Raw genomic sequence first — 26,347 nt, 5'->3', positions numbered from 1 at the left:
GTATTTTACTCTTATTTTCAGGCATTGTACATTTCAGAATTGTATTGCTCAAAGTACAAGAGTCTTTGTGTATTTTTTGCAATGCTGCCTATCAGTCCATCTCCCCTACAGCAATACCTTTACATTTTGTGGATCTTTTGATATGATTTCATTCGTTCAAAGGAATTCCCTTTCAAAAGGTTTTAATTTTCTGGAAATGCCCTTCACCTTTGGATTTTCCTCCCTCTCCCCCAAACACATTGAACCCCTGGTGTTCAGGTATCTTTTCGATCCCATTTTTCCCCCTCAGTTATTTCAAAGTTTCAACAATGCTGTTAACTTTAATTTGTAGAGTTGCTCCCTGCAAGTGAAAAATCGATGGGGGGCTATCACAGTGTGAAATTCGACTGTCAGTCTTGAGCTTATGGAGTGAGTAAGACATCTTAGAAGGGGGAAAAATCACAGTCTGTGCAGTGCTCAGCTGGACTATTTCAAAGAGAAGGCAAGGCTGATGGGCCGTTGGAGAGTATTTCAGTTAGATGGATGATGATTCTCTGTGAAATACTGGAGTTAGCCTACAGGTAAGGGAAAACCAGAGGTTAGAAAATACAACTAGTTTCCCCTGAAGAACTAAATTACACCTTGGGAACCTTGAGCTGTGTCATACAGGAACAAAAACCTGTCCCTAAAATTGGCCATTGCCTCTGAACAACAACCAGTAACAAATTAGTCAACATAACTTGCAGTGTTTCAGTTTTGCTTCCTTGTAAAGTTTATAATAAGCTCTTTGGGGCAAGTATTCCATCAAGTGTATTAAAGCACCTAAAAATGATTTGTGTGCTTCAATATAGGATTTGTGTGTTGTACATGACCACAGCGTAACTTAAGACGATGGGCTCAATTCTGAATCTTGGCCATATAAGTTGTTGTTTCCTGTGACAGCCTTCCATGCCAGTACAGGGGCAGATTGCATATCTGACAGCAGAAAGTGGTACCCAAGAGACAGAATGAACACTATAAAAAAGAAGCTCTGAGCTGCATGAATCACATTTGCTTTCCTTGCATTGTATGATATCTATTCTTATATCCTGGCTCAGAAGTCTGCACAACTCTGCTCCCTTCTAGCACAGCAATGAGAAGATCAGAAGCACCCACTTCTTTTTCCAACTAGCTGTGACCTGCCATTTCATCCAAACCAGGGTAAACTGTGATTGGTTTAAACCTGGGGGTGAGAACACTTTCCCCAAAAGTGAGTGGGCAGGGCCAGAAGCAAAAGTGGGCAGTACTTTTGTATAGTAGGCGACACACCACAGACACCCCTCTATCCAGGTATGCAAGAGGCATTCTCGCAGTTCAAGAGCACATTCCACCCAGGCAGAAGCACTCAAGGAGGATGCGAGCACAGTTGGTAAGGGGTGTGGCCTTGGGGAAACTCCTGAGAGCCAGGTAAATATGCCTGGAGAGCTACATTTGGCCCTTGGGACTGAGGTTCCACCTGATTTAAGCAGGTTTTTGTCCAAACAGGCGAGGATCAGAAACTAAGATTTTATCTTGGCTTGTTTGGGCAAATAATAACAGTTTGGATAAAAAGGAAGTCGAGGCTTCCAAACTGCTCCTTGCAGTCATGCCAGAAAAGGAATGTGGGGAAGGGGGAACTCATAAACCTGAGGCTTGTTCACATATCACTAATCTTTGATTTAGTTAATGTTACAGCCAGATGCAGCACTACTGCAGCTCAAGAACACATGTACACACAGCTCAAATTAAGGGAGGAAAAGATCAAACTGGTGGAGTCCTGTTCCATTCTGATCTCCTGTGTTGTAGCTACCCATTCTCTTCCCATTTGAGGATAAATGTGATGGAGCAAAACATGCAGAGTTGCTTTTTTTAAGTGAAGCATTGTAAATTAATATTTTTACCATATAAATTCACACTGGCTAATGTGGGTAAAATATGTCTCATGTTTGACATTCTCCCCCCCCCCCCTGCCGCCGTCAAAATGTTTGTGTGTCTGTTACTATCACCAAAATTAATGTGTCCTTAGTTTTACTATATTTTGCCCCCCTCCTATTAAAAGGCAGCTTCCTAAGGGCTAGAAGCATGCTGTTTTTTGCAGAAATCTCAAATTTTCAGGACATTGAAATCTGCACCATTCTTCTCTTCCTTGCATATCCAGCTATAGCTTGGTATAAGGTGGTTACTGGAGTTTTGCTCAAATCTTCTCCCTTTTGGTGGTTCATATTTGAGAATAATAAGCATAAAAGCTAGGGCTTTGAGACCCCACAAGTTTCACCTTAATCGAAAGGATTTTGTTGATTATCTGGGTGTTGTCTGTCTCCATGCACAACTCTCAACATAGCAATAATACAGCAACCTGGTGGCAGCCTTGCTTCTTCCTCAGAGGTAGCTGTCAGGAGAGCAAGTTGATGTCTTTTCTGATATGGGTCTTTGTGGGGGGGGGGGAAATTAAGCCGTTGTGCAGGATTTAGATGCATTTCCTCAAAGTAGTACTTCTCTTGTGGGGAAATTGCATTTCCTCATCATTCAATGAAAATATACAGTCGTTTTTTCTGCACCGCTAGTGCTTCAAATATAAAATACCCTTGATAATTGCTGATGGTGAGCAACACAAGTCCTTATCTTTCATTCCTGTTATTTTGTGGGCTTTTTTCTTTAGATTTTAATTTACTAGAGAACAAATGTTCCCATCATGTAGCACTGAAATGCAGAAGTTTATGTAAGAGTTCAATTGTTTTTCAAGGTGATAGTCACCAGCAACACTGCCCTTTCCTCCTGCAGTAATGCCTGCCCATTTTATGAACATTTTTACTTACATTTGTTCAGTTATTTAGTTCTGTGAATGATTTCAAGTTATTCAGTGCATGTCTCTACCCTTCTTTTTTGTTTTTAAAGTAGGGAAGAACACAATTACAGAGTTCCTATGAAGCAACACACACACAAAGTGGAACAGGCACTTCTGGTCACCAGCTGCTTGTCAAATTTAGAGTTAGTTGTTCGCCAACTATCTTGTAGATGCATGATTGCCCGGATTATGCATAAGAACTTCAGTGCAAGCTTAGCCTTTCGGTACCCTCCTCCTAAAATAAATTAACAAAAATCCTTCTCGGTGGCTAACAGATCTCCACATCCCTGCTGATTCTTCCAATCGTGCTGACTCGGAAACTTCTTACTGCTTTCATTGATTGTTGGTGCCATCTGTCTGCAGTTTGATCAGGCCAGGCACGTGAGTCCCGGAGGCAGAGAAGGCTGAGTGCCAACTCCCGAACTCACTCTCTGGTTCTGCAGAGACATTTTGGGCTCCATGTCAGTGAAGGGATGGGGGGCGTGAAAGCAGCATAATGAATTCTTCTGTAGGGAAATTCTTTGGGGAATCGTTACCAGGTCCTAGCTAAATGTAGCTTAGAATGCCTTCTTGTGGCAGTAAGCTTCCCCTCCATGCCACTGTGATAGAGCATGCAAGTGTAAGAAGAATAATTCCTCTGCGGAGTAGAGCAACGCAACATGTTTGCTTTGCATGAAGATTAAATTAGTCAACAGAACTCCAAACTTGGCAAGCAGCTGGTGGCATTAACAAATTGTGCAAGCAAGTATAAAATAGAGGCACTTGTGACGCTGAGGGCCTCTGCTTTGCAGACGCGCACCCTTGCATGCAACATCTTCCAAATTTTCAGCTTAGAACATGGAAATTAGGCCACAGAACACTACATTATTCATAACTTGGCAACCAGGAGCTAGGGCATGTTGCCAAACTAAGTCACCCACTGAAATTACAGGTGAACAGCATTCTTAATATATTGTACTACAGAAATGCACAATTATCAAGATGGGAGGACTCTCCTCTTGGAGAACAATATATTAGCATCCCTGCCAGTTCCTCAATAGAGGCAGCATTCCTGCACAGAATTCCAAGTCAGCCTTTTTCAGAGAGGTTCATCTAAAAAGATACATAACTGAAGACATTTCTGTCTGCAGCAGGAAAGCCAGCTCCTTTATTGTAAGAAAATAATTGGGCATTTTGTCATTTCACTGTAATTCGATAATTTAGCTATTAATCCACTTTCCCCCATTTGAATTAGACTGGAGTAATCCACACCTATTTTAATTTGTATGTGAGGAAAAACTTTGGTCTTTCTCATTCATACCAGTAGGCATTCTCTTTTGTGTTTGCCACTGCCTTCCAGTTTGTTGATTCTGTTATGCCAGTTAAGTACCAACAGGGCATGTGTGCACTTGCACCTTGTTTGCTTGTTTTGTGCAAAACTGAGGGATCAAAAGAAAAAAATTAATATATATAAAAGGCTAAGTTGCTGAGTCACCCTAACAGGCTGGAAAAGAAATTAAGGCAATTTTAAATTTCTCAGCACACACTTTTCAGACTGCTTGTCAGCATAAATGGTGTAGAAATGTTTAATGTGCTTTGGTGGTGCAAGTAGAGAAGGTGTAGGTTCTTCTTGGTCTCCAAGTACCTGGTAATGCTGCTGCAGACGCACCCTTTTGGGGTCGTTGATCACTCCAGAAAAGGGGGAAATGGAGGTGTCCAGTTAATGGTTAAATCCTGGGATCCCAGACCTATGCCACTTATGAGTAGGCAGTGAGGATGTTTTGCTTCACTGAGTGGTCCAGAGGAAGATTTGACTTTGATCCCAGATCCTGGAGCAGCCCAGCTTTTAAAAATTCTCCCCTCTCCTTTGAAGGGAGACATAAGAGCCCCTGTCACATTTCCCAGAGAGACACCTTAATTACCTTTGAGCTTTTGAATACTTTTTGGGAAATACATGACTGCTTGGCTTGGCTTACATGAAATGATTGGGGCAGGTTGCCAATGTCCTTTGCATGGTGCAGTTTTCTGATTTTGTGCAAATCTGAGGGATCAAAATGAAAAACCCAGGCACTTTTCAACACCAATAGTTACAAGCCCAGCCAGTAAAGAAATGAAAGTATTGAGGAGGCAGTAGGCTTGTGCCCCTGTGCACAGTTCTGGAGGTTCTCCTGAACCACCCTCCAGCCAATATTTTTTTGGGGTGGGGGTGGGGGTGGTGAAGACAGGGAAGTCTCACTGCACAAGCAGAAGCCCTTCTGTGACAGGGCTCCTTAGGTGGATCCTGCCCTGACTTTTTGTTGCAGCAGACTAACAATATTACTCCTCTGGAAATAGTTTTTACCAATTCTCCACCAGGCATATTTTCTAGCACATTTGTGCTTGTGCATGCGATTCAGCTGTAGTGACATCTAGTAGTGTGTGTCAGTAGTTTACTAATTATTGCTACTACTACATTAATTTTGTATGCCACTTTCCCACATAGATGCACTGTCCCTTAGTGTTGCATTACAGGTTGACTGATTTTTCTCACAGGTTTATGCCCCCACTTATTCTGGAAACGACAATCTGTTGTGCATCTCTGCTCAAAAGCAGTTCCATCATCTCATAATTTTATTGTGAACAATACTTTCTTTTGGCAGAGGGTTGCTTTGGATGCATATTTTTTATTTAACATAAAGTTCCAGGAAACAGTCCTGTATCTTAGCATCTATTTCTTGCCACTAGAAAGAACAAGAGCCTGTGGGTTGTATGAGAAAACCTGAATTTTGTCTGAATTCTCAGACTCCTGAACACCAAAATAAATGACTATGTGAAAAGAGCAAAAGGTCCAAGATTTCAGGTGTCGGAAGTAGCCTATGAAGTTTTATTGGTGTTGGATATAATCAGTTCTAAATGTGTTTTACAAGGTACATATAAACAGTAGGGCTATAAAATTTATGGAATGTTATGTACAGTGTGACTATTTATGAAGAGGAAGGAAATTTGTATTCTGTTGAAATAAACTGGAGAGGGAAGATGGGAAGGGAATTTTTTGAAGCAAAACTGGGGAGAAGACTACAATGAGACAACACACACACACACACACACACACACACACACACGTGTGTGTGTGTGTGTCTGCTCATATCAGACCCTGGCTAAGAAGAACAAATAATAATTAGAGGGGCACTGTGGTCATGGCTCTTTCTGAGTTGCTAGACCTGCAGATTTGTGGAAATAGCAAAACCTTCCCTTTTGGTTATTTTATGTTTTGTTTTTCTCCCAGCGGCACACCAAGGCAAAATAAGGTAAACAGCCTGTTGCGTTGTCCTCTGTACATTAGGTTTGGGAGTGGGGTGGAGGTATTTTATCCTATAATTCTGCTCTAGTGCTTGACATTCCTCATTTGATTCAGTCCCAACTTCTGGTGTGAGACAATTCTCACAGGCTAAAAATTTGATATATTTAGTTTGATAGGTTTTAAGTTTCCTTCCTTTCCATTTTGGTGTCTCTCTGTTCTTGGGAGTTTGGCTTTCCTCATTTCAGTCCTCAGTCTCTCCCCTCACAAAGCCCTGCCTGTTTCCGCCCTCTCTCTTCCAACTTCTTCTGCCAGAGGCCCAGATTCCCTTCCAGGCAATCTTCCTGGGGTGGGTACAGTAGGCTAATTTCTACACAAACTCTCACAACTACCTCTGTCCTCCATCCAGGCAAGCAAGAGGCATTATCAGCGTTCCAGGACGAATTCCAGCCAGCAGGGGTGGTGAGGGCTGTGGCCTAGAGATGGTTCCCAGGCTTCCCACCCCTGTAATAAAGGAATAAAACACTTCTGAATATGATAAAAAAGCTGGCAGCCTAACTTTGAATTCATTAACTTGCCATTCCTGCAGTGGGAATGAAGGGATAGTCTCTTTCTGAAGCTCGTTACTTATTCTGCCATGTTAAAGCCTGCCTGAACCTTCCATGTTGGGGCAGCTATGAGGACTTTGGCATGCTGGCTGAGCTGGAGTAGAGTTTGTACTTGTTCAGACTTACTGTATGTCCCCTTCTCAGCTTTGTTAATAAATGTATATTTAACAATGTCTGGAGCATATGAAGTGATAATAACTAAATCAATACCTCCTTCATTGATTGTCCAGGATCCCTCCAGCGTGACGCATGCGGCAATGCAGTAATTTTCCAGCTAACTAACACCCTGATCTACAGCCTCACTATTGATTGACCATTGTATTGGGCAGGCACTGAGTGTTGTTGCTTATGCCTCTATTCTGCCGCCTCCTCTGATTCATTCGTTTATCACTGGACAGAGAGACTTTCACAAACTGTCCAGCGAGGGGAAGCCCATTAGACTCCTATAAACAAACCATTTCATGTCATTGCCTGCCTCTTCCTGACCAAGGTCTAATTTCTGTTGGTTGGTAGTGTGGTTTGTTATGATTGGAGTTGCTGCCCAACTCATCTGGCTATCAGTTGCTCATTTCTTTAGTGGCTCCCCACTTGTGGAATGCTCTCCCCAGGGAGGCTCACCTGGCACCTTCATTACATATCTTTAGGTGCCAAGCAAGAACATTCCTCTTCTCCCAGACCTTTGGCTAATTAAATAATCTACAGCCTTTTAAACTGGGTGGAGGGGTAATTGTTTTGGTTTGTTATTATGGTGTGTATTCTTGTGCTTTTAAATGGTAAACCATCCTGTTATCCTCAGATGAAGCAGTATAAAAGTATCACCATCACCCAATAACATTGGTTTCAGACATCTTACTTAGATTCCTGGAGGGGTGAACTGGCCTAAGCTATGTTATAGTATTGTTCCTGCTAGATGTCTTTGCTCTTGATACTTGAATTCATGGCTTAGCCTACCCCATGGGTCGGCAAACTAAGGCCCGTGGGCCAGATAAGGCCCAATTGCCTTCTAAATCCAGCCTGCAGATGGCCCAGGAATCACTGCGTGGATTGCCAGTGTGTGCGTTCTTTCCCCCTCCCTCCCTCTCCCTCACATGGCGGCAGCGGCACCTCCTCCCTCCCTCCTCCTGGCTTCTCCCCGCCCTGCCTAGAGGAGGAAGGGGGCTGGGCTTTGTTGGTGCCAGCCCCTCTCCGGAGCCCTTTCACATGCCGCTCATCTTCCCACCACCGCCTCTCGCAAGACACAGGAGCTGCCATTGACTGAGCCCCCCTCTCGAGCAGCCGCCATTTAAAGCAGCACCTCTCTGGAGTCCTTTTGCGCGCTGCTCATCGTCCCTCATTCATTTCTCCCCAAAAAAATATAGTCTGGCCCCCAACAAGGTCTGAGGGACAGTGGACCTGCTGGAAAAGTTTGAGGACCCCTGGCCCACCCTATTCTGGTACTGAGAGCTACATTTGTCATTTGTTACAGTAGCAAACAGAATGGAACAAATGGTATCTGCAACAAAATGTTGCAGTGTGGAGTGCTTCTGTTCAAGGTTCCAGCCAACCACACAATTTCTGCTTCTCCCATCTTCCCAACACCTCCACCCAGTCCCACAGTTGGTCAGCCATGCCAGGTGCACTGGTCATACACCATCATCATTGGGTTGTTCTTCCAAGGTTTCCATTTTGTTTCTCAGATTTACGTTTTTGTACCTCGGCAAACCTTGGGGTTTCTCAAGTCTTCTGATGCCTCCCTCTACTGCCATTTTGTCTGCACCTTGAATCCACACTTGGACTATGAGTTTGCTGTTAGTATCTAAGATAAGGATCCTGTTTTGCTATAGAGGTTGGTTGGTTTCTCCTGGAGTCTGTGCCCAAGCCATGCAGTTAGTTCCCACCAGAATGAGTATTTGCACTTCTTACACAAGGCTGTGTACTGATGTAAAAGAGTAATCTGTGGTTGCTTGGCTCTCTGTCATCATTCACAACTTGATTTATAATATTCCCCGGTTGACAGGGCAGTGGCTGTTTTGAGGAGAGAGAAAATGAAATGCTAGACTAAAGAAACATAATTGTTTTGTGTGGCATAAATGTCAATTTATCCGGTTTATTTCATTTCCTTCATTCTAATTGCTATATTTGGGTTTGGATGCTTCTTGATCTCTGCAAGGTTTGCAGTTACTGATATAATATATTGGTTGCTTTTTCTATCATCAAAATGTGGCAGAGATGTTAATAGCCAAGTTGCGCAAACTAAAACTTCTTGTTACAGCTATGTCCCTTTAGCTTTAACATTCCAGTGTTCAAGTTTCTTGGAGGCATCTGGGATCTTGCTGCTTTCCCTCAGCCTTTTTTCTATTGCATACCCCATGGGTATGTTGCAGCCGTTGAGCAACACTTCACTTTCAGATGTGCCCACCCCCCTCATTTATGTTAATTTGGCATCATCTTGCTTGGTCCTCTTGAAAAAGGGACCAACACAATTTCAATATTGACTAAAACACATTGGTTCATGATCATGCATGCTCTCATGCTCTCTCACCTCCTCTGGAAATACTATATGGCATTGATCCACTAGGACTGGGTTTCTGTATTCTGTACCCTGCTCCTTGACCTTTGTTCTTAAACCTGGTGGCTAAAGTTGATTCTCAAGCCTCAGGCAGTCTCTGCTGCTTTGATTCTATTTCTTGAGTTACCTTTACCAGGAACCAACATGCAAGCTGCCATCATGTGGCTTTGCTCTACAATATTTGGCACATAAGAAATCGGTGGGTTTTTTCCTCTTAAGAATTCAGCCAGCCCTGACTTTCTCATCTATTTTAGGATTACAGAAGACTCAGCAGTGACAACGTTTGAGGCGCTAAAGGCTCGTGTCCGCGAATTAGAAAGGCAGCTTTCCCGTGGGGACCGCTATAAATGTCTCATTTGCATGGTGAGTAGCTTGCCAGTTGTGGTCATGAATAAGAAAATGACTCTGTACCTCTGCCTGCCCTATAGGAAGGTGGCACAATTGATACCTAGTGTGGAGAAACTAAAACCTTGTCTTTTGTCCCTCAATTCTGGATGAAAACGGCACAGCTTGGGGCTATGTTTCAATGTGTGCTTCTATGGTGTGGTCAACATTGGTGTCATTTTTAGACAAACTATTGGTTGACCCTGCAGATCTCCCCGTGTCCATGTTCCTGTCTCCCTGCATATACTGTAGGGTTAGAATACAGCCTATTAGCCAAACTCTTTCAAAGTTGTTGATTGTCTACTACACCCTGATGAAGAGTGCCTTGGCTCTTGTGATTCACTTACTAAAGTGCTGAAGCTCCCTCTAGTGGCCTGGCGTCTGTAACTTTTTACATCTCTGGTTGCAGGGATGCTGGTATGTTTCCTTCAAATTGTGCCTCAGCCCCTCCAAGCTCTCTCCCCCCCCCCCCACCAAAAAAAGGAATAATGGTATGACTTGTCAGGCAGATACTGGGAAGTGTGTGTGTTTCTCCTATTAAATTTTGAAACATGCCCTTTTAAATTAGGGATGGGGAACTGGTAGCCTTCTATATGTTGCAGGACCGCAACCCATATCATCCTAAGTTGGCTAGAGATGATGGGACTTGGAGTCCAACACTCCAAAGTTTTGCTACCACTGCTCTTAAAGGGTATTGCTACTGGCGCTGTAATTGCATAGTTTTAATATACTTTTGTGTCCCCCCACCCCCAATAAAATAAAATAGTCAACATTACTTGCAGATCATTTGGGATAGAAAGGATATAGATATTTATAAAACTGTATTTTCTTAAAATAAGAAAAAATGGAAAACTTACTGTCCTCCTTTGCAGCAGTGACCTCCAATTCAGCTTACAATATTCGCTGAAGAATGAACATTTCTCCTGTCCATACTATTTATTAGGAAAGGCTTTTCTTCCTGCAACAGTTTAGCTTTCCTTCCTCCTCAACCCCCCCCCCCCCCGCAATACAGTGGTGCCCCACTAGACGAATACCTCGCTAGACGAAAGGCATTCGCTAGCGGAAGGCTGCCCCGCAAGATGAAATTGTCTACGGGGCTGCCTCACAAGACGAAAAAAAATATTTTTTCATCGCGCGAAAACCGCTATTGCATTGGTGCTTCGCTAGACGAAGAGACTCGCAGAACGAATTCTTTTCGTCTAGCGAGGCACCACTGTATTACATTTGTACAGTTGTCACACTATTGCTGCAGGACTAGGGCTCACGTCTGCATAGCATCAAGGGGAAGGTTGCTTCCATTACTACAAAAATAAATAAAATAATAACAATTCTTGTACAAGCCCTTAGATTTAATGTTTTAGTTTTATTTGGTTATGAAAACAACTGATATAAACTGTGGGTGCTAGGAAAGAAACTCAAATGACAGAGTGAAATGCCTCTTTTCTGTTCTAAAAATAATCAAACAATAATTACCGTATTTTTCGCTTCACAAGACGCACTTTTTCCCTCCTAAAAATGAAGGGGAAATGTCTGTGCGTCTTGTGGAGCGAAGGCACTGGACGGCAGCGGGATCGCTCGGGCGGAGGGATGCCTCTGCCGCCGGAGCCATGGCTCCCAGTGGCGGGGGAGGGGCAAGCAGCCCAAAACCAGGCTTCTCTGCCCCCCTGCCACCGCCAACGACAGAGTGGTGGGGGAGGGGGGAGCAGCCTGAAATCGGGCTTCTCCGCCCCCACCAGCTGCAGAGCAGCGGGGCTGGACAGCAGCCGCTTAGCTAATGCCCAGCCCCGCTGCTTTGGGACAAACCGCGAGGGAGGACTCCGTTTCCCTCCCTCATGGCTTGCTTTGGAGCAGCGGGGCTGCACAGGAGATGTTTAGCTCCTGCCTAGCCCTGCTGCTTTGGGGCGAGCGGCGAAGGAGGGGTCCGTCTGGGCCGCTTTCCCTCCACCCACCCCACAGTGAGCCACGGAGAAGGGAGACACAGTTTGCCCCTGCAAGAGGTGGCAACGGGATGAGCGCCCTTTTCAGGGCGCTCATCCCGCCGCCACCTCTCGCAAGAGCGGGCTTCCTTCCCCCTCTCTCTTTCTTTCTCTCTCTCCCCCTTTCTTTCTTTCTTTCCTTCCTTCTCTCTCTTCTTCCCGCCCTCCCTTCCCACCCTGCACTATTATTCTGTGGTAGCAGGACTGCAACTGCTTTGGAACATGTAGCAGAGATGATGGTTACAAGGAACAGTTTGGATGTGAAGTGGATGGAGGAAAGTAATCGTTTTGTGCCATCAGCTTTTTTATAGTGACACGGCAAGAAGTGTCTTTGAAGTTTCTATTTCTGCTCCCCACAAAGTACCAATTTAGTGGCTTGCTGTAGAAAAACTGTGTATGCAGTTTGAATCTCAGTACCTAATGGAACACCTTTGCTCATATGTACCTACCTGTGCCTTGAAACCATCAGTGGAGACCCTGGTTCACATGTCTGCTCTGGCTGAAGCACAGGGAATGCCTATGAGTGAGGCCTTTTTGGCAGTGCCCCCTTGAATGTGGAAGGCTCTCCTTAGAGACACCTGCCCAGGGCCCATTTTAACATCTTTTCTGCAGCAGGCCAATACAGTACATTTATTTATTCATATAACAATGAACATTCCAACAGCTCACTGTAAAGCAAGCAAAGGGAGAGCCGCTTACATGCTCTGTGCGGCTCTCAATTTTTTTTCTTGTTTTCCTCCTCTAAAAACTAGATGTGCCCTATGGTTCGGTACGCCCTATGGAGCGAAAAATATGGTAGCTGTCGTAAGAGATACTTGGCAAGTCTTAATGTAAAATCAGGATATTCAAAATAAGGATTGATGCTGTTTCTGGCAAGCAGCTGTCACAAGACCTGTTGATTTTTATTCCATTGTTGTTCCCATTTGTGGAGCAAGAGGTGATTACTATAACAGCTTGTTTTGTTTCTATCTACAAGTAAACATTGTGCTACATTGCAGTTGGATTATTAATAACAATACAATGGTACCTCCAGTTGCACATGGGATCCGTTCCGGAGTTCCAGTCGTATCCCGAGGTTTTCGCAACCAGAGGTGCCTGTTCTGCGCATGCACATGGTGTGGTAGAGCGCTTCTGCGCATGTGTGCGCTGAGAAACCCGGGAAAATACTTCTGGGTTTGCCATGTGCATATCCCGAAGGATACATAACCAGAGGTGCTCGTAAGTAGAGGTACCACTGTACTGTTGTTATTTCTCACAATTTCTTAGGTGAGGCCTTCTAAAAACAACCTTGAGGCAATTTGCAATATAAAATACAAGCAATATAAAAATATAGAAGAATTAAAACGGAGACCACAGCAACCAACTAGTTGATATAAATTCTGAAAAGTCAAATGCCCAGCAGAACGTAACAATATTAACAATCATATGCCTGGGTAAAGAGGAAACTTCCTAGCACCAGAAATATATTAAGTTAGTGCCAGGCAGACCTTGATGGGTAGAGCAGTCTGTAAACATTCTATAAACACTGAAAATCTCTTTTTGTCTGAACTTCTCTTATGGAGGGTACATGGATGAGGGTCTTGGAAGATGACCTCAGGGTTCATTCTGGTATGCCTCTTTCAGAAGAGGCACAACATTTTGAGGTTATGCTGCTTTCCATTTCATGCCTAGCCCACTGTGTAAGGAGTATGATTACTATTATTATTAATTACCAGCCTAGTAATTAAATCACAATATTAAAAACAGTTTAATCCCCCAGAGGTAGTGTATTCTCAACTGCATGTGAATCTGAAGCTATTCTGTGTGGATCACATGAGAAAATGAAGTTGTACTGGTACAGTATGTCCTCTACATCCTGCCCCAAGAGATCAGGATCTAAAAGGGGATTTCTCAAAAATTTCGAGTATATGATGAGGCTGTCTCAATTTTCTCTCCACAGGACTCATACACGATGCCCCTGACCTCCATCCAGTGCTGGCACGTGCACTGCGAGGAATGCTGGCTGCGGACTCTGGTGAGGCTATTCGTTTCTTGGGTGGTGATTCGTACATTGTTTCTTATCCTCAAGTATTTTCCCATCGCTCTCAGCCTTTTGGCTGTGATCAAGTGTAGTATTTTCCCTAGTTGAAGTTACAGTTGGATTGGAGTCTTCCCCAGGGATTCAGTGAATTTAATTTAATTTAGGGTGTATGGATTCTTCCTCCTCCTCTAACACTAGTGGCAGTATCATACACCTTCTCGTTAACTTTGCTGCATGCTATTTGGTTGGAAAGGTACTCGGCCTCATTTCCAACAGCACAAGTTGGATGACATGAAGGGTATCCCAATGAGCTCTACACATTGGGCAGTATCCCCTTGAGACTCTAGCCCAATGGTTTTCACTTTGCACCCATGTTCCACCTACCCATCCCTATAGCCTCTCTCGGCCCTTTTAAAGAAGATGCAAGAAACTGCACCACTGAGTGTTGATTATTTAGGTTGTGTACTAGAAAGAAAGCATGCTCCAGGAGTATGACTAAATAACTATGGATGTGCAGGATTCAGAGGAGATTGCAGACAGTGTTGGAATGGTAGGGAGAGGCATGTTGACTCCGTGGGTCTGTGTTTGAGTGAGTGTGCATATAAAAGAGAATTTTTACATTTGTGTGTGTGTGTGTGCGTGCGCATGCATGCATGTGCAAGTAATATGAAATGAGTTTCTTCTTTTCAGATGTTCAGGGGAAATGTCAAAAGATTTTGTAGTGCACAAATAGCTCAAACACATATTTGCAGATCTCCAAGAATTTAATGAGGAGAGAGTGACTATTTGCAAGTTGCAGAGATGCACATCTTTGGGATACTCCTGTATATGCATCTCAAAGATGCACACATAGGGGACAATAACAAGAAGCAGACCTGCAAAGAATCCGTTAACACTACAGAGAATCCAGTAACCCTGCAGCCCTATTACACATTTCTGAATGAAACACAGCATAATCAAACTTTTTCAACCAAGTAACCATTGAAGTCGTCTTCTTTTTTTAGAAAAAGCATAGAAGATTGGCCCCAAATAGAGAAACATAATGCTAAAAAGACAAAAATCCAAAATAGTGCATAGTTAACTAAAAGATCCTTTCAGCCTTCAACTCTACCTTGGTGAGGAATGTCTATGAAGACAGATCTGATCTCTAGGCATGAAGCTCTAAAACAGAGGTTACACACACATTTTGCTAAGTTCCCCTGGGAACGTGTTGTAGGGCAGAATATAAAGTATTTATATAAAATAAAAGAACACAGGTCAGTTTTTGTATAAACATAAGATCAGAACCACAAGTAGCATACACTATTAAACATATATTTCAAACAAGTGATCTCTTTTTAAGACAGAAAGGTTTTAAAGACAAAAACTGCGACAGCATTTACCCCGTACAGAATTTGCCATCCATGGCTCTGTTTAAAAACTGCTATCCATATTGTAAAAGTATAATGTCTCATACAATGTTTCTATCACACTATTACGACGCATGCAGACTCCCTATCCACCCTGGCATTCATTGTAAAACCAATAGGATTAACAGGCAGATGCCCTCAGTGCCACTTTCACAGACCCGGGGACACCCCATATTCCTGACAGAAGCCTGGATATGTATTTTGCCACCCAACACCCTTCTGTAATAATGTTAGCTTGGATGGTAAGCTTGGATGGTAAGGAGTCATCAGTTAAATATAGTAGGGGGACCTGGTCTGAGGAACAAATAGGCTTTCCTAAAGAGCCCCTCAAGCTGCAGTTTGGCAGTGAATGTTTGCTGTTCTAAAAGCACATCAAAAATAGTAAAAAATAAAATTTATTTGAGATGCACACAGAATATTACAGCTTCTTCAAGTAACTTTCAGCAGGGTCATTGCAAACAGAGTTGTAAGCTTTGGGGTGGAATACATCTCTTACTGTCTTCGCTTTTGAAAAAAACTTAACTGTCTTTGGAAGTGAAAGTGGAGGGAATGTTTTACTACACCTTGATTTAGAAGTTGTTAGGGCTACTGGGACCCAGATGCAGTTAATGAACAGGATCCAGCTTGTGGGCTACCAACTGACTATCCTTGATCTTATTAGTTGACAACAGTTGCTTTCTGAAACTAGGTGTTCAACGGTTTTGTTCCTTTCGTTTAGCAAAGCATACCGGTATTTGCATGCATACCGCTTAAATTAGATGGAACTTGGTGGCCTTACTGCTGCCCCCTTCCCCATCCCAAAGTTTCAGTCCCAGTGCCTTTCTGTTGTTGTTCGTAAGATATGGCTCCCAGTACTTTTCCAAGCACAATTCAAACTGTTGGTGCTGACCTTTATAGCCCTAAATGCTCTCATACTTGAAGGAGCGTCTCCACCCCCATCATTCAGCACAGACGCTGAGATCCAGCACTGAAGGCCTTCTCATAGTGGTGCCCACCCTGTGGAATGCCCTCCCATCAGATGTTAAGGAGATGAGTAATTATATAACATTTAGGAAACATCTGAAAGCAGCCCTGTATAGGGAAGCTTTTTAAGGTTTAATGTTTTATTATGTTTTTATATATGCTGGAAGCCAGCCAGAGTGGCTGGGGCAATCCAATCAGATTGGTGGTATACAAATAATAAATTTATTATTATTATTATTATTATTACTACTACTACTACTACTTCTACTACTACTTCAAATAATTCTTGAAGCAAGCCCTAAAATGCTTGCCTCTCTTTCCAAGACAAGGTAAAAGGATCACTAAAACTCCAGAGGCAAGGCTAGAGCATGTACCTAACCCCTGGGCAATATGCACACATTCCTGTTCCTGTATATTCCCTTTGTGTGTATCTTGAGTGAGACACAGGTAGGCCCACCTGTATCTTCTTTCTTTCTACTTGAGTGCCATGCAAAGCAGTCCTGCTGTTGTTTTTTTACTGCAACAACTATATTTGCAAAAGGGAACCGTGCTGAAAATTGGGATAGCATTGATGGGAGGAACCCGTTCAGAGTGGTGCCCCAACACTGCCTGTGCATGTTCCCTGCACTGACCAAGCACAACGTTCAGAGTTGGGAATTGCGCAGGGGATGTAATTAATAAGCAGCCGCTCATCTGTTCCCCAGCCCTCGCCTTTTCCCTACAGCCCGCAATTTATTAAAGCGGGGCCTTTTGCGAGGCAGGCTCTCACTAAAAAACCTCTCAGCCTATGTTCGCATGTTTCTAATGTAACCATTAAAACGTAGCCCGAAGACAGCAATAAAAACCCTGGAACGCCTTAGTGCTTTTGTGTCTTGATCAAAGTCAATGTGTGTAATCTCGTTAAGGCTGCCCTTCCCTCCTCCTCCTCTTTATGAATTTAATGGCACGCGGCAGCTGGGCTGGGTGTTTCATACTCTCTGACCTGCATTGTTCTAATTAAGGTATCTCCTTTTATTTTGGGCACAAAAGAGACGCTTGTGTGTGCCTACTGTGTATGTGTGGTTTTTTAGAGTAGCAAGGAACCTTGGCGTAATGGATTTAATAATTGCCACACGTTACCTTTCTCTGGATGCAAAGCTGGCTTTCTTCCCTCTTGGTGAGGAGAGTGCCGCGAGTCCTCTGTGTGCAGCACACATGGAAAAATGTGCTCCGTAAAGAGGGCAGCATATTTCTCATGTTGTGCAATAAACAATTTGTTGCAGTTAATGGGAGTTATGGGGCGAGGCTGGCTTGCTGGGCTTCCTGACATGTTTGAACATTTCTGGAGATTTGCCATTCTTCCCCCCGTTAGGGGAAAAGTCAAGCTTTTCCTTCTGTGTCTGTGTTTTATATGACCAGACTAAACGTTTGCTTGGACTTCTTTGTACTGCGGACTAAGTAAGGAAACTAGAAACAAAGTGGGCATGAAATTCTTAAACTTACATAGGGATGAACATACGTCTCTGCTTGAGCCAAAGCATTCTCTATTCACTAACACAGGAATCACTGAAGAGTTGACCTCCAATATTTCCCTTCACGTTCTTCGCTCTGGGTGGCAGTTTTACCTGCTAATCATTAATATGTCATTTTCAATGCATAAAGTTATTTTCCATCCTTATCCTTTTCATCTCCCCAAGAACAACCATGTTTAGCTGCTTTCCCATTTCCCATCTGGGAACTATAGCTGTAACAGCCCTGATATTGGAAATACAGTTGCTGCATTTGTTAAAAGGAAACAGAGTTTAAAAAGGCAGTGGGAATACAAGGCTACCCACAGCGATGAGAGATTTGGACCCAATTTAATCCTGTTTTCTGGTCAGCTGGAGCAACTGCTTCCAAAGTAAGAAAACAGTGCAGTCTGGGAGATAGAGAGTTATTGGGGTGAGGAAACTGAAGTGGGAGAAGAGGAGGTTTTATTTGCCTCTTCCTCTCCATGTATAAAATTAAGTTTGTAGCAGAAAAGTTTGTTTGCCTTCAATATAGTGACCCAATTTAGATGGAAGGGAGGTAAACAAAGAGCCCAGGTTTGGACAGCACACTAAACTATAGCTTAGTCCCAAAAAGCATGGCAGCAAGGGAGGGAGGAGCAGAGTAGCTGTAATTTCCTCTCTGGGAGCCTGCAGGTTTTGACTTAGCATTACGTGCAAACTGAGCCAGTAGCAAAGCTTACCAAGTTGCCTTTGAAGATGTACAGGTAGCACTTGTCTCTAGTGCATAGCAGTTGGGGTTCCTGTAGCCTGCATGGCTTCCTGGCAGACCTCTATTCCACCTAGAATATTTTTAAGAGAGGGAACATACTTTGGCAAGTAAGATGAAACAATATTAGGCTACACAGACTAAAGTCCGATTTAGAATAAGGCAGCTTTTTAAGTGTATATTGCTCAAATATTCAAAACTTTTTAAAAAATCAAAATGCTGGAACTGCATACAGCCCAAGCAAATTTATTATTGTTATTTATTCAATTTATATACCGTCCTTCAGCCAAAGATCACAGGGAGGTTTATAATATAAAACACCAAAATATACCATAATAACAAACAAAAACAATACCCCCATATGCACACATAGTTTAAAAGGTCATAGATAGTTTTAATTAGCCCAAAGATGTGGGAGTAGAGGAATGTCTTGCCTGGTGCCTAAATATATGTAACTTATGCATGGATTATATGACTGTATTCACTGATTGATAGATTTGGGTTTTTATGCAGGATTTAGAATTGTTTTAGCACAGAGTCCTTCTCTCAGTCCTTCATGCATCAAGTGCCTGATACTGCTAGGTGGTATGCAAACCTTAGAAACAATGTAGGCCCCTGACTGCAGCATACAATCTAGAGCAAAAGTGAGGAGCTTGTGGCCCGAGAGTCCCATGTGTCCCTTGGCCTAATCTCATGTGGGTGGAGGAGCCCACAGGGACAGAAGGAGAATAGGGTGTTGGAGGAAGTAAGCTGAAAGGTAACAATGGAAATGGGAGCTGGGTCCCCTGTAAGTGATCAGTACAATACTCTACTAGAGTAATCTGCCCCTCTCCTGGCTTGCCTGTTGGGCAGGGAGGAAGAAGGCGATTTGAAGAAAGGTGGGGGGGGGGAGAGAGAGAAGGGATGGCCTGCCTACTCTTGCTTCTGGCCATGCCCACTGCCTAGTATATGGCTCCTTGAGAGATTTCTGCCCCTGACAGGAAAAAAAAATCTGGATGCAGAAATTGACAAGACATATAGGGGGACAGTGAAAGAAAAGGAAAGAAGTGTCAGTGAGGATAAGCCAGGGCGTTTACCCTCACCCCAATAGTACATCAAGTTCTCTTACTGCTGCCAGCCATGTTACCTGGTTTTCACGTTGTTCTTATAACCTTTCCCTGCATCTCTCCTCTCTCTTTTCCTCCATACACCCTATGCAGGCTTGGGTGAACGGCATAGCTCAGGTGTTAGGATCATGATTATGCTTCTTGCCCCTCCAGAATCTTGTGGTCTTGGTCCTCTCCCTTCTTTGGTATGTGTTCCTCTTTTCCCCCATCCATAACATGGTGATTGCATAGTTCTCTTAGGCAAGGCACTGATGAGCTTGTAACCTTTGAGTGAAATTTGTTCTCTCTCTTCAATGGCAAAGCTCCCGCCTCTTTTGCAGACCAGGCAAAGGAATTATCGTGCACTGCAAATGTTCAGTTTTCCAGGTTTTGAAGAAAATTCTCCACCATGTTCTCAAAGCACTGTTCCTTCCTGACATAGTGTGAGATATAATGACTTTGCAAAGTGGGTAGTACTCATTATTTTTCAAAATTCCCCAAAGTGATTAGCCTGCATTCTAGATCAATCACTTGCCAAAATTTAATTAAGAATGCGTGGGGGCAAATAAAACCCTTCTCTTCATCATTCCTTTTGGTGCCGTGTTTCAGCCCCGGAGCTACGTTTTGCAGCCGGGTTTTATAAACCCTGGAAAACTGGGGTTTATAACGGAAAAGCTGAGGTGGCCTTCAGTGCAGCATACACTGCTGTTACCCATCAAGGCTTTTCCATGGGGCCACGATGAAAGGAGCAGGAGGACATTTCAGATATATTTTTTCCATGTTCAACAGGTGTGGCTTATTATTCCACAGTATTTTTATTTCAAGGGAAAAGTTTAGTAACCCCAGCTGGCAGGTGAGCAGGATGGGGTTGGGGGAAGGAAGTCCTTTTTCACTGGCTCCATGCCAGGGCATGTGTGAGAGGCTTGTTTAATTGCTTCTGTAACGAGTACTATATGCAGGGTTGAGAAATGTTTAAATAGAAGAGTGAGCCTGTGAGTGCCTTAAACTGTTGTGCATAGCCCACATCCCTGGATGTAATCAGCAAGCCTTGTAGCTTGCCATTCAAAATGCAGTTTGTCTGTGTGACTGGGGTGGGTGGGCCAGGGGCGAGATCTGTTCTTGGAATAAATTGTTCATGTTAAGCTTCCTCGGAGTAGGTCGGTATAAGTCTGCAACCTTTGTCTTGCTTACATTTTTGTGTACAAAATACCCATATAACTCATATTTCATTTACCCTCATAGCATCTGCTGTTATAAACTAGGCTGCATCATCCACAAAAATTTGAGACAAGTTTCCAATACCTGAAGCTAATATTCTGGGTACTGCCTTTTGTTCAGTTGGGTTACATTTTCTTGCATAATCATGATTGGTATATAGGTAACATGAAATACGGGTTGGGGCTCAGAAGACATGGTGGAGGTAAGAGGGGTGAGAGTGGTTCTGAGACAGCCATTAAGTTCAGCTACCGAAGCCAGTAGCATAAACTTGATGTTTTCATGTTCTCTGCAGCCATGATGGCTACCTACTTGGGAGCCAGCACTGATTTCAGCATAGTGGTTTGCTAGACCTGATGCTGGTCAAGCAGGCTTGGGGCAACTAGCACAGGGAAATCTGGCTGCAGGCACAGATTTGGCAGAGTCTTTCCTTCCTCCTCTAGCAACAACTGTATACGCCTCTACTTTGTGTAGATTGCTGTACTAAGCCAGATGGGGTGAAGTAATATAGTGCTTGTTTTTAAAATCTTAGGATTGCTTATCAAAGGGCTTTGCTCAGATTGTTTTACAATTTTAACTAACTTTGGATGCTAATCTTTTAAATCCTGGTAGCTTCATCACTTAATTCCGTTGCCTCTGTATTATACAGTTCTCACAGTCTACCTCTCGCATATCTTCTTCATTCATTTAAATATTTATAAGTGACACTTTTGTGAAAATACAACAAAGTAGTGTACACCATTCAAAAATTACAGCCTGTGATTCCAGAGCTACATGGTGCATTCACAACCAGAAAAAGGGAGGTTGGATTGCAGGCAGAGGATGAGCTGATCATTTTTCTAAAGGTAAAGGGACACCTGACCATTATGTCCAGTCGCGGACGACTCTGGGGTTGCGGCGCTCATCTTGCTTTATTGGCCAAGGGAGCCAGTGTACAGCTTCCAGGTCATGTGACTAGCATGACTAAGCCACTTCTGGCGAACCAGAGCAGTGCACAGAAACAGCGTTTACCTTCCCACCGGAGCGGTACCTGTTTATCTACTTGCACTTTGACGTGCTTTGAAACTGCTAGGTTGGCAGGAGCTGGGACTGAGCAATGGGAGCTCACCCCATCGTGGGGATTTGAACCACCGACCTTCTCATTGGCAAGCCCTAGGCTCAGTGGTTTAGACCACAGCGCCACCTGCGTCCCTTTTCTAAAGTTAGGTGCTAATATTTGATTCCCTCTCATTGCACTTCTTAGCTGATGTCCTAGGCTGCATTTGCCTTCAAAAAAGACGCATACAGTGTTGCCTGTCGCTCTTCTCATCTGCTGTCTGTCACACCTGCCAAATCTGATGATGACTGGCATATCTTGACCCATATTCAGAGACTTATGTTAACACCCCAACCTGTCAGGTTAATTGATGAATTGTGTCAGCCATTGTTTTGCTTCAGTCAGTTTTCAACTTCCTTTTTCCTTGCCCAGGTTTCAGTTTCTCTTAGTGGTGCAGATGACTTCTTTACATAGTCAGGCTATGCATATTCAGCAATCACAGAACTGATTTTGTGTGACTTCATTTTGGAGCTCCTTCTTTCTAGCACCTTTCAAGTTTCCAGCATTCAGTGTTGCAAGATGAATCATACCTGGGCAGCAAAAATGCCTCTACTTCTCAAGCGTTTTCCTCCATCTCCTCTATCAACCTGATTCTTGCCAAAATATTTTGAATGTTTTGATTTCATACATGTGTCATTGTTTCTCCCATCTTTGTGCTTTCTGCTCTGCCTGTTGGGAACAGCTTTACTCTGAAGCCGACAAAGTGTGAAGGATAGCCTTGAGGGCCCAGTGCCAGAACAAGTAATGTGAGAAGTGGCCCATGGAGTCAGTTTGAAAATGAGAACAAAAAGACTGTGGTAGCAAATAAACCATGCATCAGGTCCTTCATTTCTCTTCTGGTCTGCTACCAGCTGCCATTAGTAACAGCTTTATGTGAGGAAAGAGAGTCTGCCTCTTCCCCAGATTGAAGTCTAATTCTCAACTGCTTCCTGCAATTACGGGAAATAATGTGTAACTTGTGACTGCTTCCCTTTCTTACTCTATAGTGATGTGTTTGAGATAGGGTTCTTTCTCTTTCTAACTTTCTCCCTCTTGTCTTCCACAGGGTGCCAAGAAGCTGTGCCCTCAGTGCAATACCATCACCTCTCCAGGGGACCTCAGGCGTATCTACTTATGAAGGACATGGCTGCTCAGACCAGGGATTTGGGGGAAAGAAATGGCAGCAGCAATGAAAGACATTTGAAAACAAAACCTAGAGACTCCAAATGTGAACTAGAGGCTGAGGGAGCAGCGCAATGCCTCTGCTTCCAAACCTGTCACTGGTGCCGCCAACTCCACGGGAAGGCCAAACCGGAATCCTTATTGTGAAGCCCCACCTTTTTTTACAGACTGATGTTCCACACCTGTCCTATTTCTTCAAGAGCGAGGTTCCATCATGGACGACTTGCAAGCCTTTCCAGGGGAGCGTCTTGACAAGCCAACCTGGCCTAACCCCACATGCCAACTCAAGTAGGGACTGGATCTTCCACAGCAGGAACTGTCATAACCTGTCACTTGTGTTCTCTCCCCTCCCCTTTTTTGTGGTGTTCTAGTGTTTTTTAGGTCAGAGAGAGAGAGAGCCTACACTTGCAAACCCACAAAGGCAGAATGAAGCACATGTAATATAGACTATATGTTTACAATGTTGTGTATAAATGGGATAGACTCCAACATTACATACTAATATGTTTCCCTTTTATTTTTTCCTTTGTTCTTGGGTTGTACTTTTTTTTAAAAAGAGAAAAAAAATAAGCAGAGAACATTAAACCCATATTTTTCTTGGTTCTACAAAGTTTTGGCATTAAGTCATTAGTTTAAAAGAAATATAAATAAATATATATATATATATTATACATATATATAATATAAATGGTTTAATGTTCTGTGGTGTATATTTCCTCATTCAGATATGACGTTAACAGCTTCTAGTAACAGCTGTAGTTTTTGCCCGTAACACAACTTCTGGGGGAAGTAGGGAAAAGTAGCTAATGGGCTCTTTTTATCAAATCTTTATCACACTGAAACAGTTTTAATTTTTCACTGAGGGGAAAGCAAGAAACTTGCAGATCAGGCTTACAAGGCTTTACCCTATTGCCAGCTGGGAAAAGGACAGAGGTTTACATGAAGACAAAGAGCAAAAAAATAGGTTGGCAGTGGGGGTTATCAGAATTCAGGCCAGTAAGTTTAGCTCTTAAAAGCTGAAGTCATCTTTAGTTCAAGCATAATGTATTCACCCACCTCTACGCCTGCTCTGTAGCCCTACCTGTGATGCAAGAGTAAATGCAAGAACTGCTGAAAAAAACACCATATTCTAGCCATCCAGTATCAGTGGGGGTGGGGTGGGGTGCAGGAAGTATTCTAGCACTTCCTCCGTTCTACTTCCTCATGAAAGATTATGTGTTTCACTAGTCAGGCAGGTTCTGTATCACTAGCATACTGTTTTGCCATGCCCAGCCACTGCCTTGCTCTGAAATGCTTTTCCATGAAGGTGCAACATGATGTCCCAATTTTTCAGAGGTTCAGGTCCAATAATGCATCAAGTTCCAGTTTTGAAAAGAAAAGAAAGTGGGGTATGTGTTGGCTTTTTGTGACACTGGTCTCGTTTCCTCCTGTTATCTCCTACTTGTACTGTGGCAATAGTGGAACTCAACCCAGGCAGGTCCACACTAAGTTGGATTCAGTTAATCCCTCTTCACCTGTTTCTGCAGCGTTCCTGACATCAACCTTTTACTCAGACCCCTGTTCTGCATTTGAAAATATCTCCAGCTGTGGCTCACATATAGTCTGCTTACTACCTGCCTTAATCAGAAACAAGCAACTGACATTTTTAAATACATAGCCAAACAAGCCTCCTGCATTCCACCCGAGGGAAATTTTGCAGGGTTGCCGGAAGCTTGAAAGGGGAAGCAAGCACTTTGCTTGGCAATAATTTGGGTAGGCAAATGTCCCTGTCATGAATCACCTTTTAAACTGAGGCAGACTGCTGCTCTTGGATATCCTGCAAGGTATTTTGTTCTTTTTCTCTGTCTCTGTGACTTAAGCACTAGAAAGTCATGGTTGCACTAAAACATCTGGCTATCGTCAGTCATGCTGTTGTCAAAAGGACTGGTCTTATATGAATGAGACTTCAACCACAAGAGAGTTGTATTTTGCAGTACAGGATTCCATATTCCTGTTGCAATTTGGCTGATAATGCGCTACTGCTGTCTACTGAATGCAAGCTGGAAATGGCTATCATCAGCAGGGTCTTGCTGTTTGACTTCACCCTGTTCAACACACACTATTGTCTAGTGGGAAATAGTTTCATACCCTTAGAGCAGGTGCAGCCAATATGGTGCCCTCCAGATATTGGGACTACAACTCCAAATATCCCTAACCATTGGCCATGTTCACTGGGGCTAATGTGAGTTGGCAGTCCCCTAGCAGCTGGCAGGCACCATAGTGGCTACGACCGCAGAATTCTAAGCTTCCATTGTGTCCAAAGAATTTCTGAACTGCTATGTCTCACTCAAACCACAAGTGTTTCTGACTGCTGCTACATAGGAACAGGTCTGAGAAAGGGCCATCTGCAACCTGTATTAGCAGGAGAAACACATTTTCAAGCAGCAGTTCATTGGCATCATAAATAGGTATCAATAGATTGCAAGAGGCACAAAGTTTCAGCAACTGCCTTTGCTCACGATGGGGCTTCCTCCACTGGTATAGCACTTAAGCCTTCCTAAAGGCAATCAAAAGAAATTTGTCATGGTGGGGATGTCTGAATTGCACCCAAACCTGCTCACCTTGTACAAGCAATCTCTGCTCAGGCATTTAGGACAGAGCTATATTTCTCCCAGATCTGTTTCAGAATACGCAGTGCTGAGGCAGCTCATTTTTGATTTCCCAGTCTGGGAACAATGAGCTTTCTCTGGTCCTGTGGACCACCACTAAGCCAAATGAATATATATAAACCACATATAACTAGTAGGCTTTATTTTTAAAGTTGATTTGTCCCTACTTTTTTTCTTGAGGGGTAGGGAGGGGAGAGAAGACCTGATGGGAAGATGCAAGGACTTGTTACCTCCTCTGGAACGAGGCACATTTTGCAAAACTCTGTGACTTCTTCCTCAAAAAGCTTAAAAAGAAATGAACTATCTTTGCCCAAAGATTCCCAGCTGCACAAGGTGATATTCAAGTTGTGTCTATGATTGTGTGTCGATGTATATTCTATAAAAAGGTACTTGTCATTCCCGTTTGTAAACTACATTGACATTAATTAAATGAGTATAAAATCTTCCAAGTTTGCCTCCTGTCTTCTGCTTGCTTCCTGGTTTTATCCCTAGTTTTTTGGCAATTGCATAAACATATGCTTCTGTTCCTGCTGCCCTCAAAACATGGTAACTGTTAAGTCACATTCATGCAGGACCCACTGAATTATCCACCTGCTCCAGTGCCTTATGGCGGGGGCTTCCAAGGGGCTGCATGCCAGTAGTGTTCCACGTTTTGACTTTTCCTTAAAATATTCTCAAACCATTTGTGCAAATACACAAGGAGGATCTAATGAACCCTGTCAGCAGAAGCCCTGTGCAAAGACTTCTGGCTGCCCAATGGGGCTTCCCTCCTATCTCACAGTTGGCTGTGGGGAGGAGAATCCTTAGAGCAGCACGAGGCAAGTGGGATCATTTCATATGGCAGGCAAACTGAAATGTTTGCGCAAAAATGATCAAGATGCTGGAACAGCGCCCCTAAAAA

The 26,347-nt window shown here is 43.4% G+C and overlaps 1 protein-coding gene and 1 long non-coding RNA gene across 8 annotated transcripts in view; one reads left to right on the top strand and one right to left on the bottom strand.

The window, feature by feature from the left end:
- The window catches only part of RNF220 (ring finger protein 220), a 335,093-nt gene extending 309,198 nt beyond the window's left edge, over positions 1-25,895 (top strand). For 6 of the 7 annotated variants that reach the window (XM_033152321.1, XM_033152322.1, XM_033152324.1 and 3 more), the window contains 3 exons: positions 9,509-9,617; positions 13,554-13,628; positions 22,683-22,754. In XM_033152321.1, the coding sequence (XP_033008212.1) occupies positions 9,509-9,617; positions 13,554-13,628; positions 22,683-22,754 (256 nt within the window). Of the gene's footprint in view, positions 1-9,508; positions 9,618-13,553; positions 13,629-22,682 lie in introns of all 7 variants that reach the window. The other variant, XM_033152320.1, reaches the window with a different exon arrangement.
- LOC117048476 lies at positions 134-18,470 on the bottom strand. Its single transcript, XR_004426848.1, has 2 exons — positions 18,216-18,470; positions 134-554 (listed from the first exon to the last, which is right to left on the bottom strand). It is a non-coding gene; the product is annotated as an uncharacterized LOC117048476 (long non-coding RNA).
- Positions 25,896-26,347: the final 452 nt, after the last annotated feature.

The sequence above is a fragment of the Lacerta agilis genome, chromosome 6 (assembly GCF_009819535.1).
Source record: "Lacerta agilis isolate rLacAgi1 chromosome 6, rLacAgi1.pri, whole genome shotgun sequence".
Taxonomy (NCBI): Eukaryota; Metazoa; Chordata; class Lepidosauria; order Squamata; family Lacertidae; genus Lacerta; species Lacerta agilis.
The sequence above is the reverse complement of the archived record's forward strand: the minus strand, read 5'-3'. Positions and strand labels throughout refer to the sequence as shown.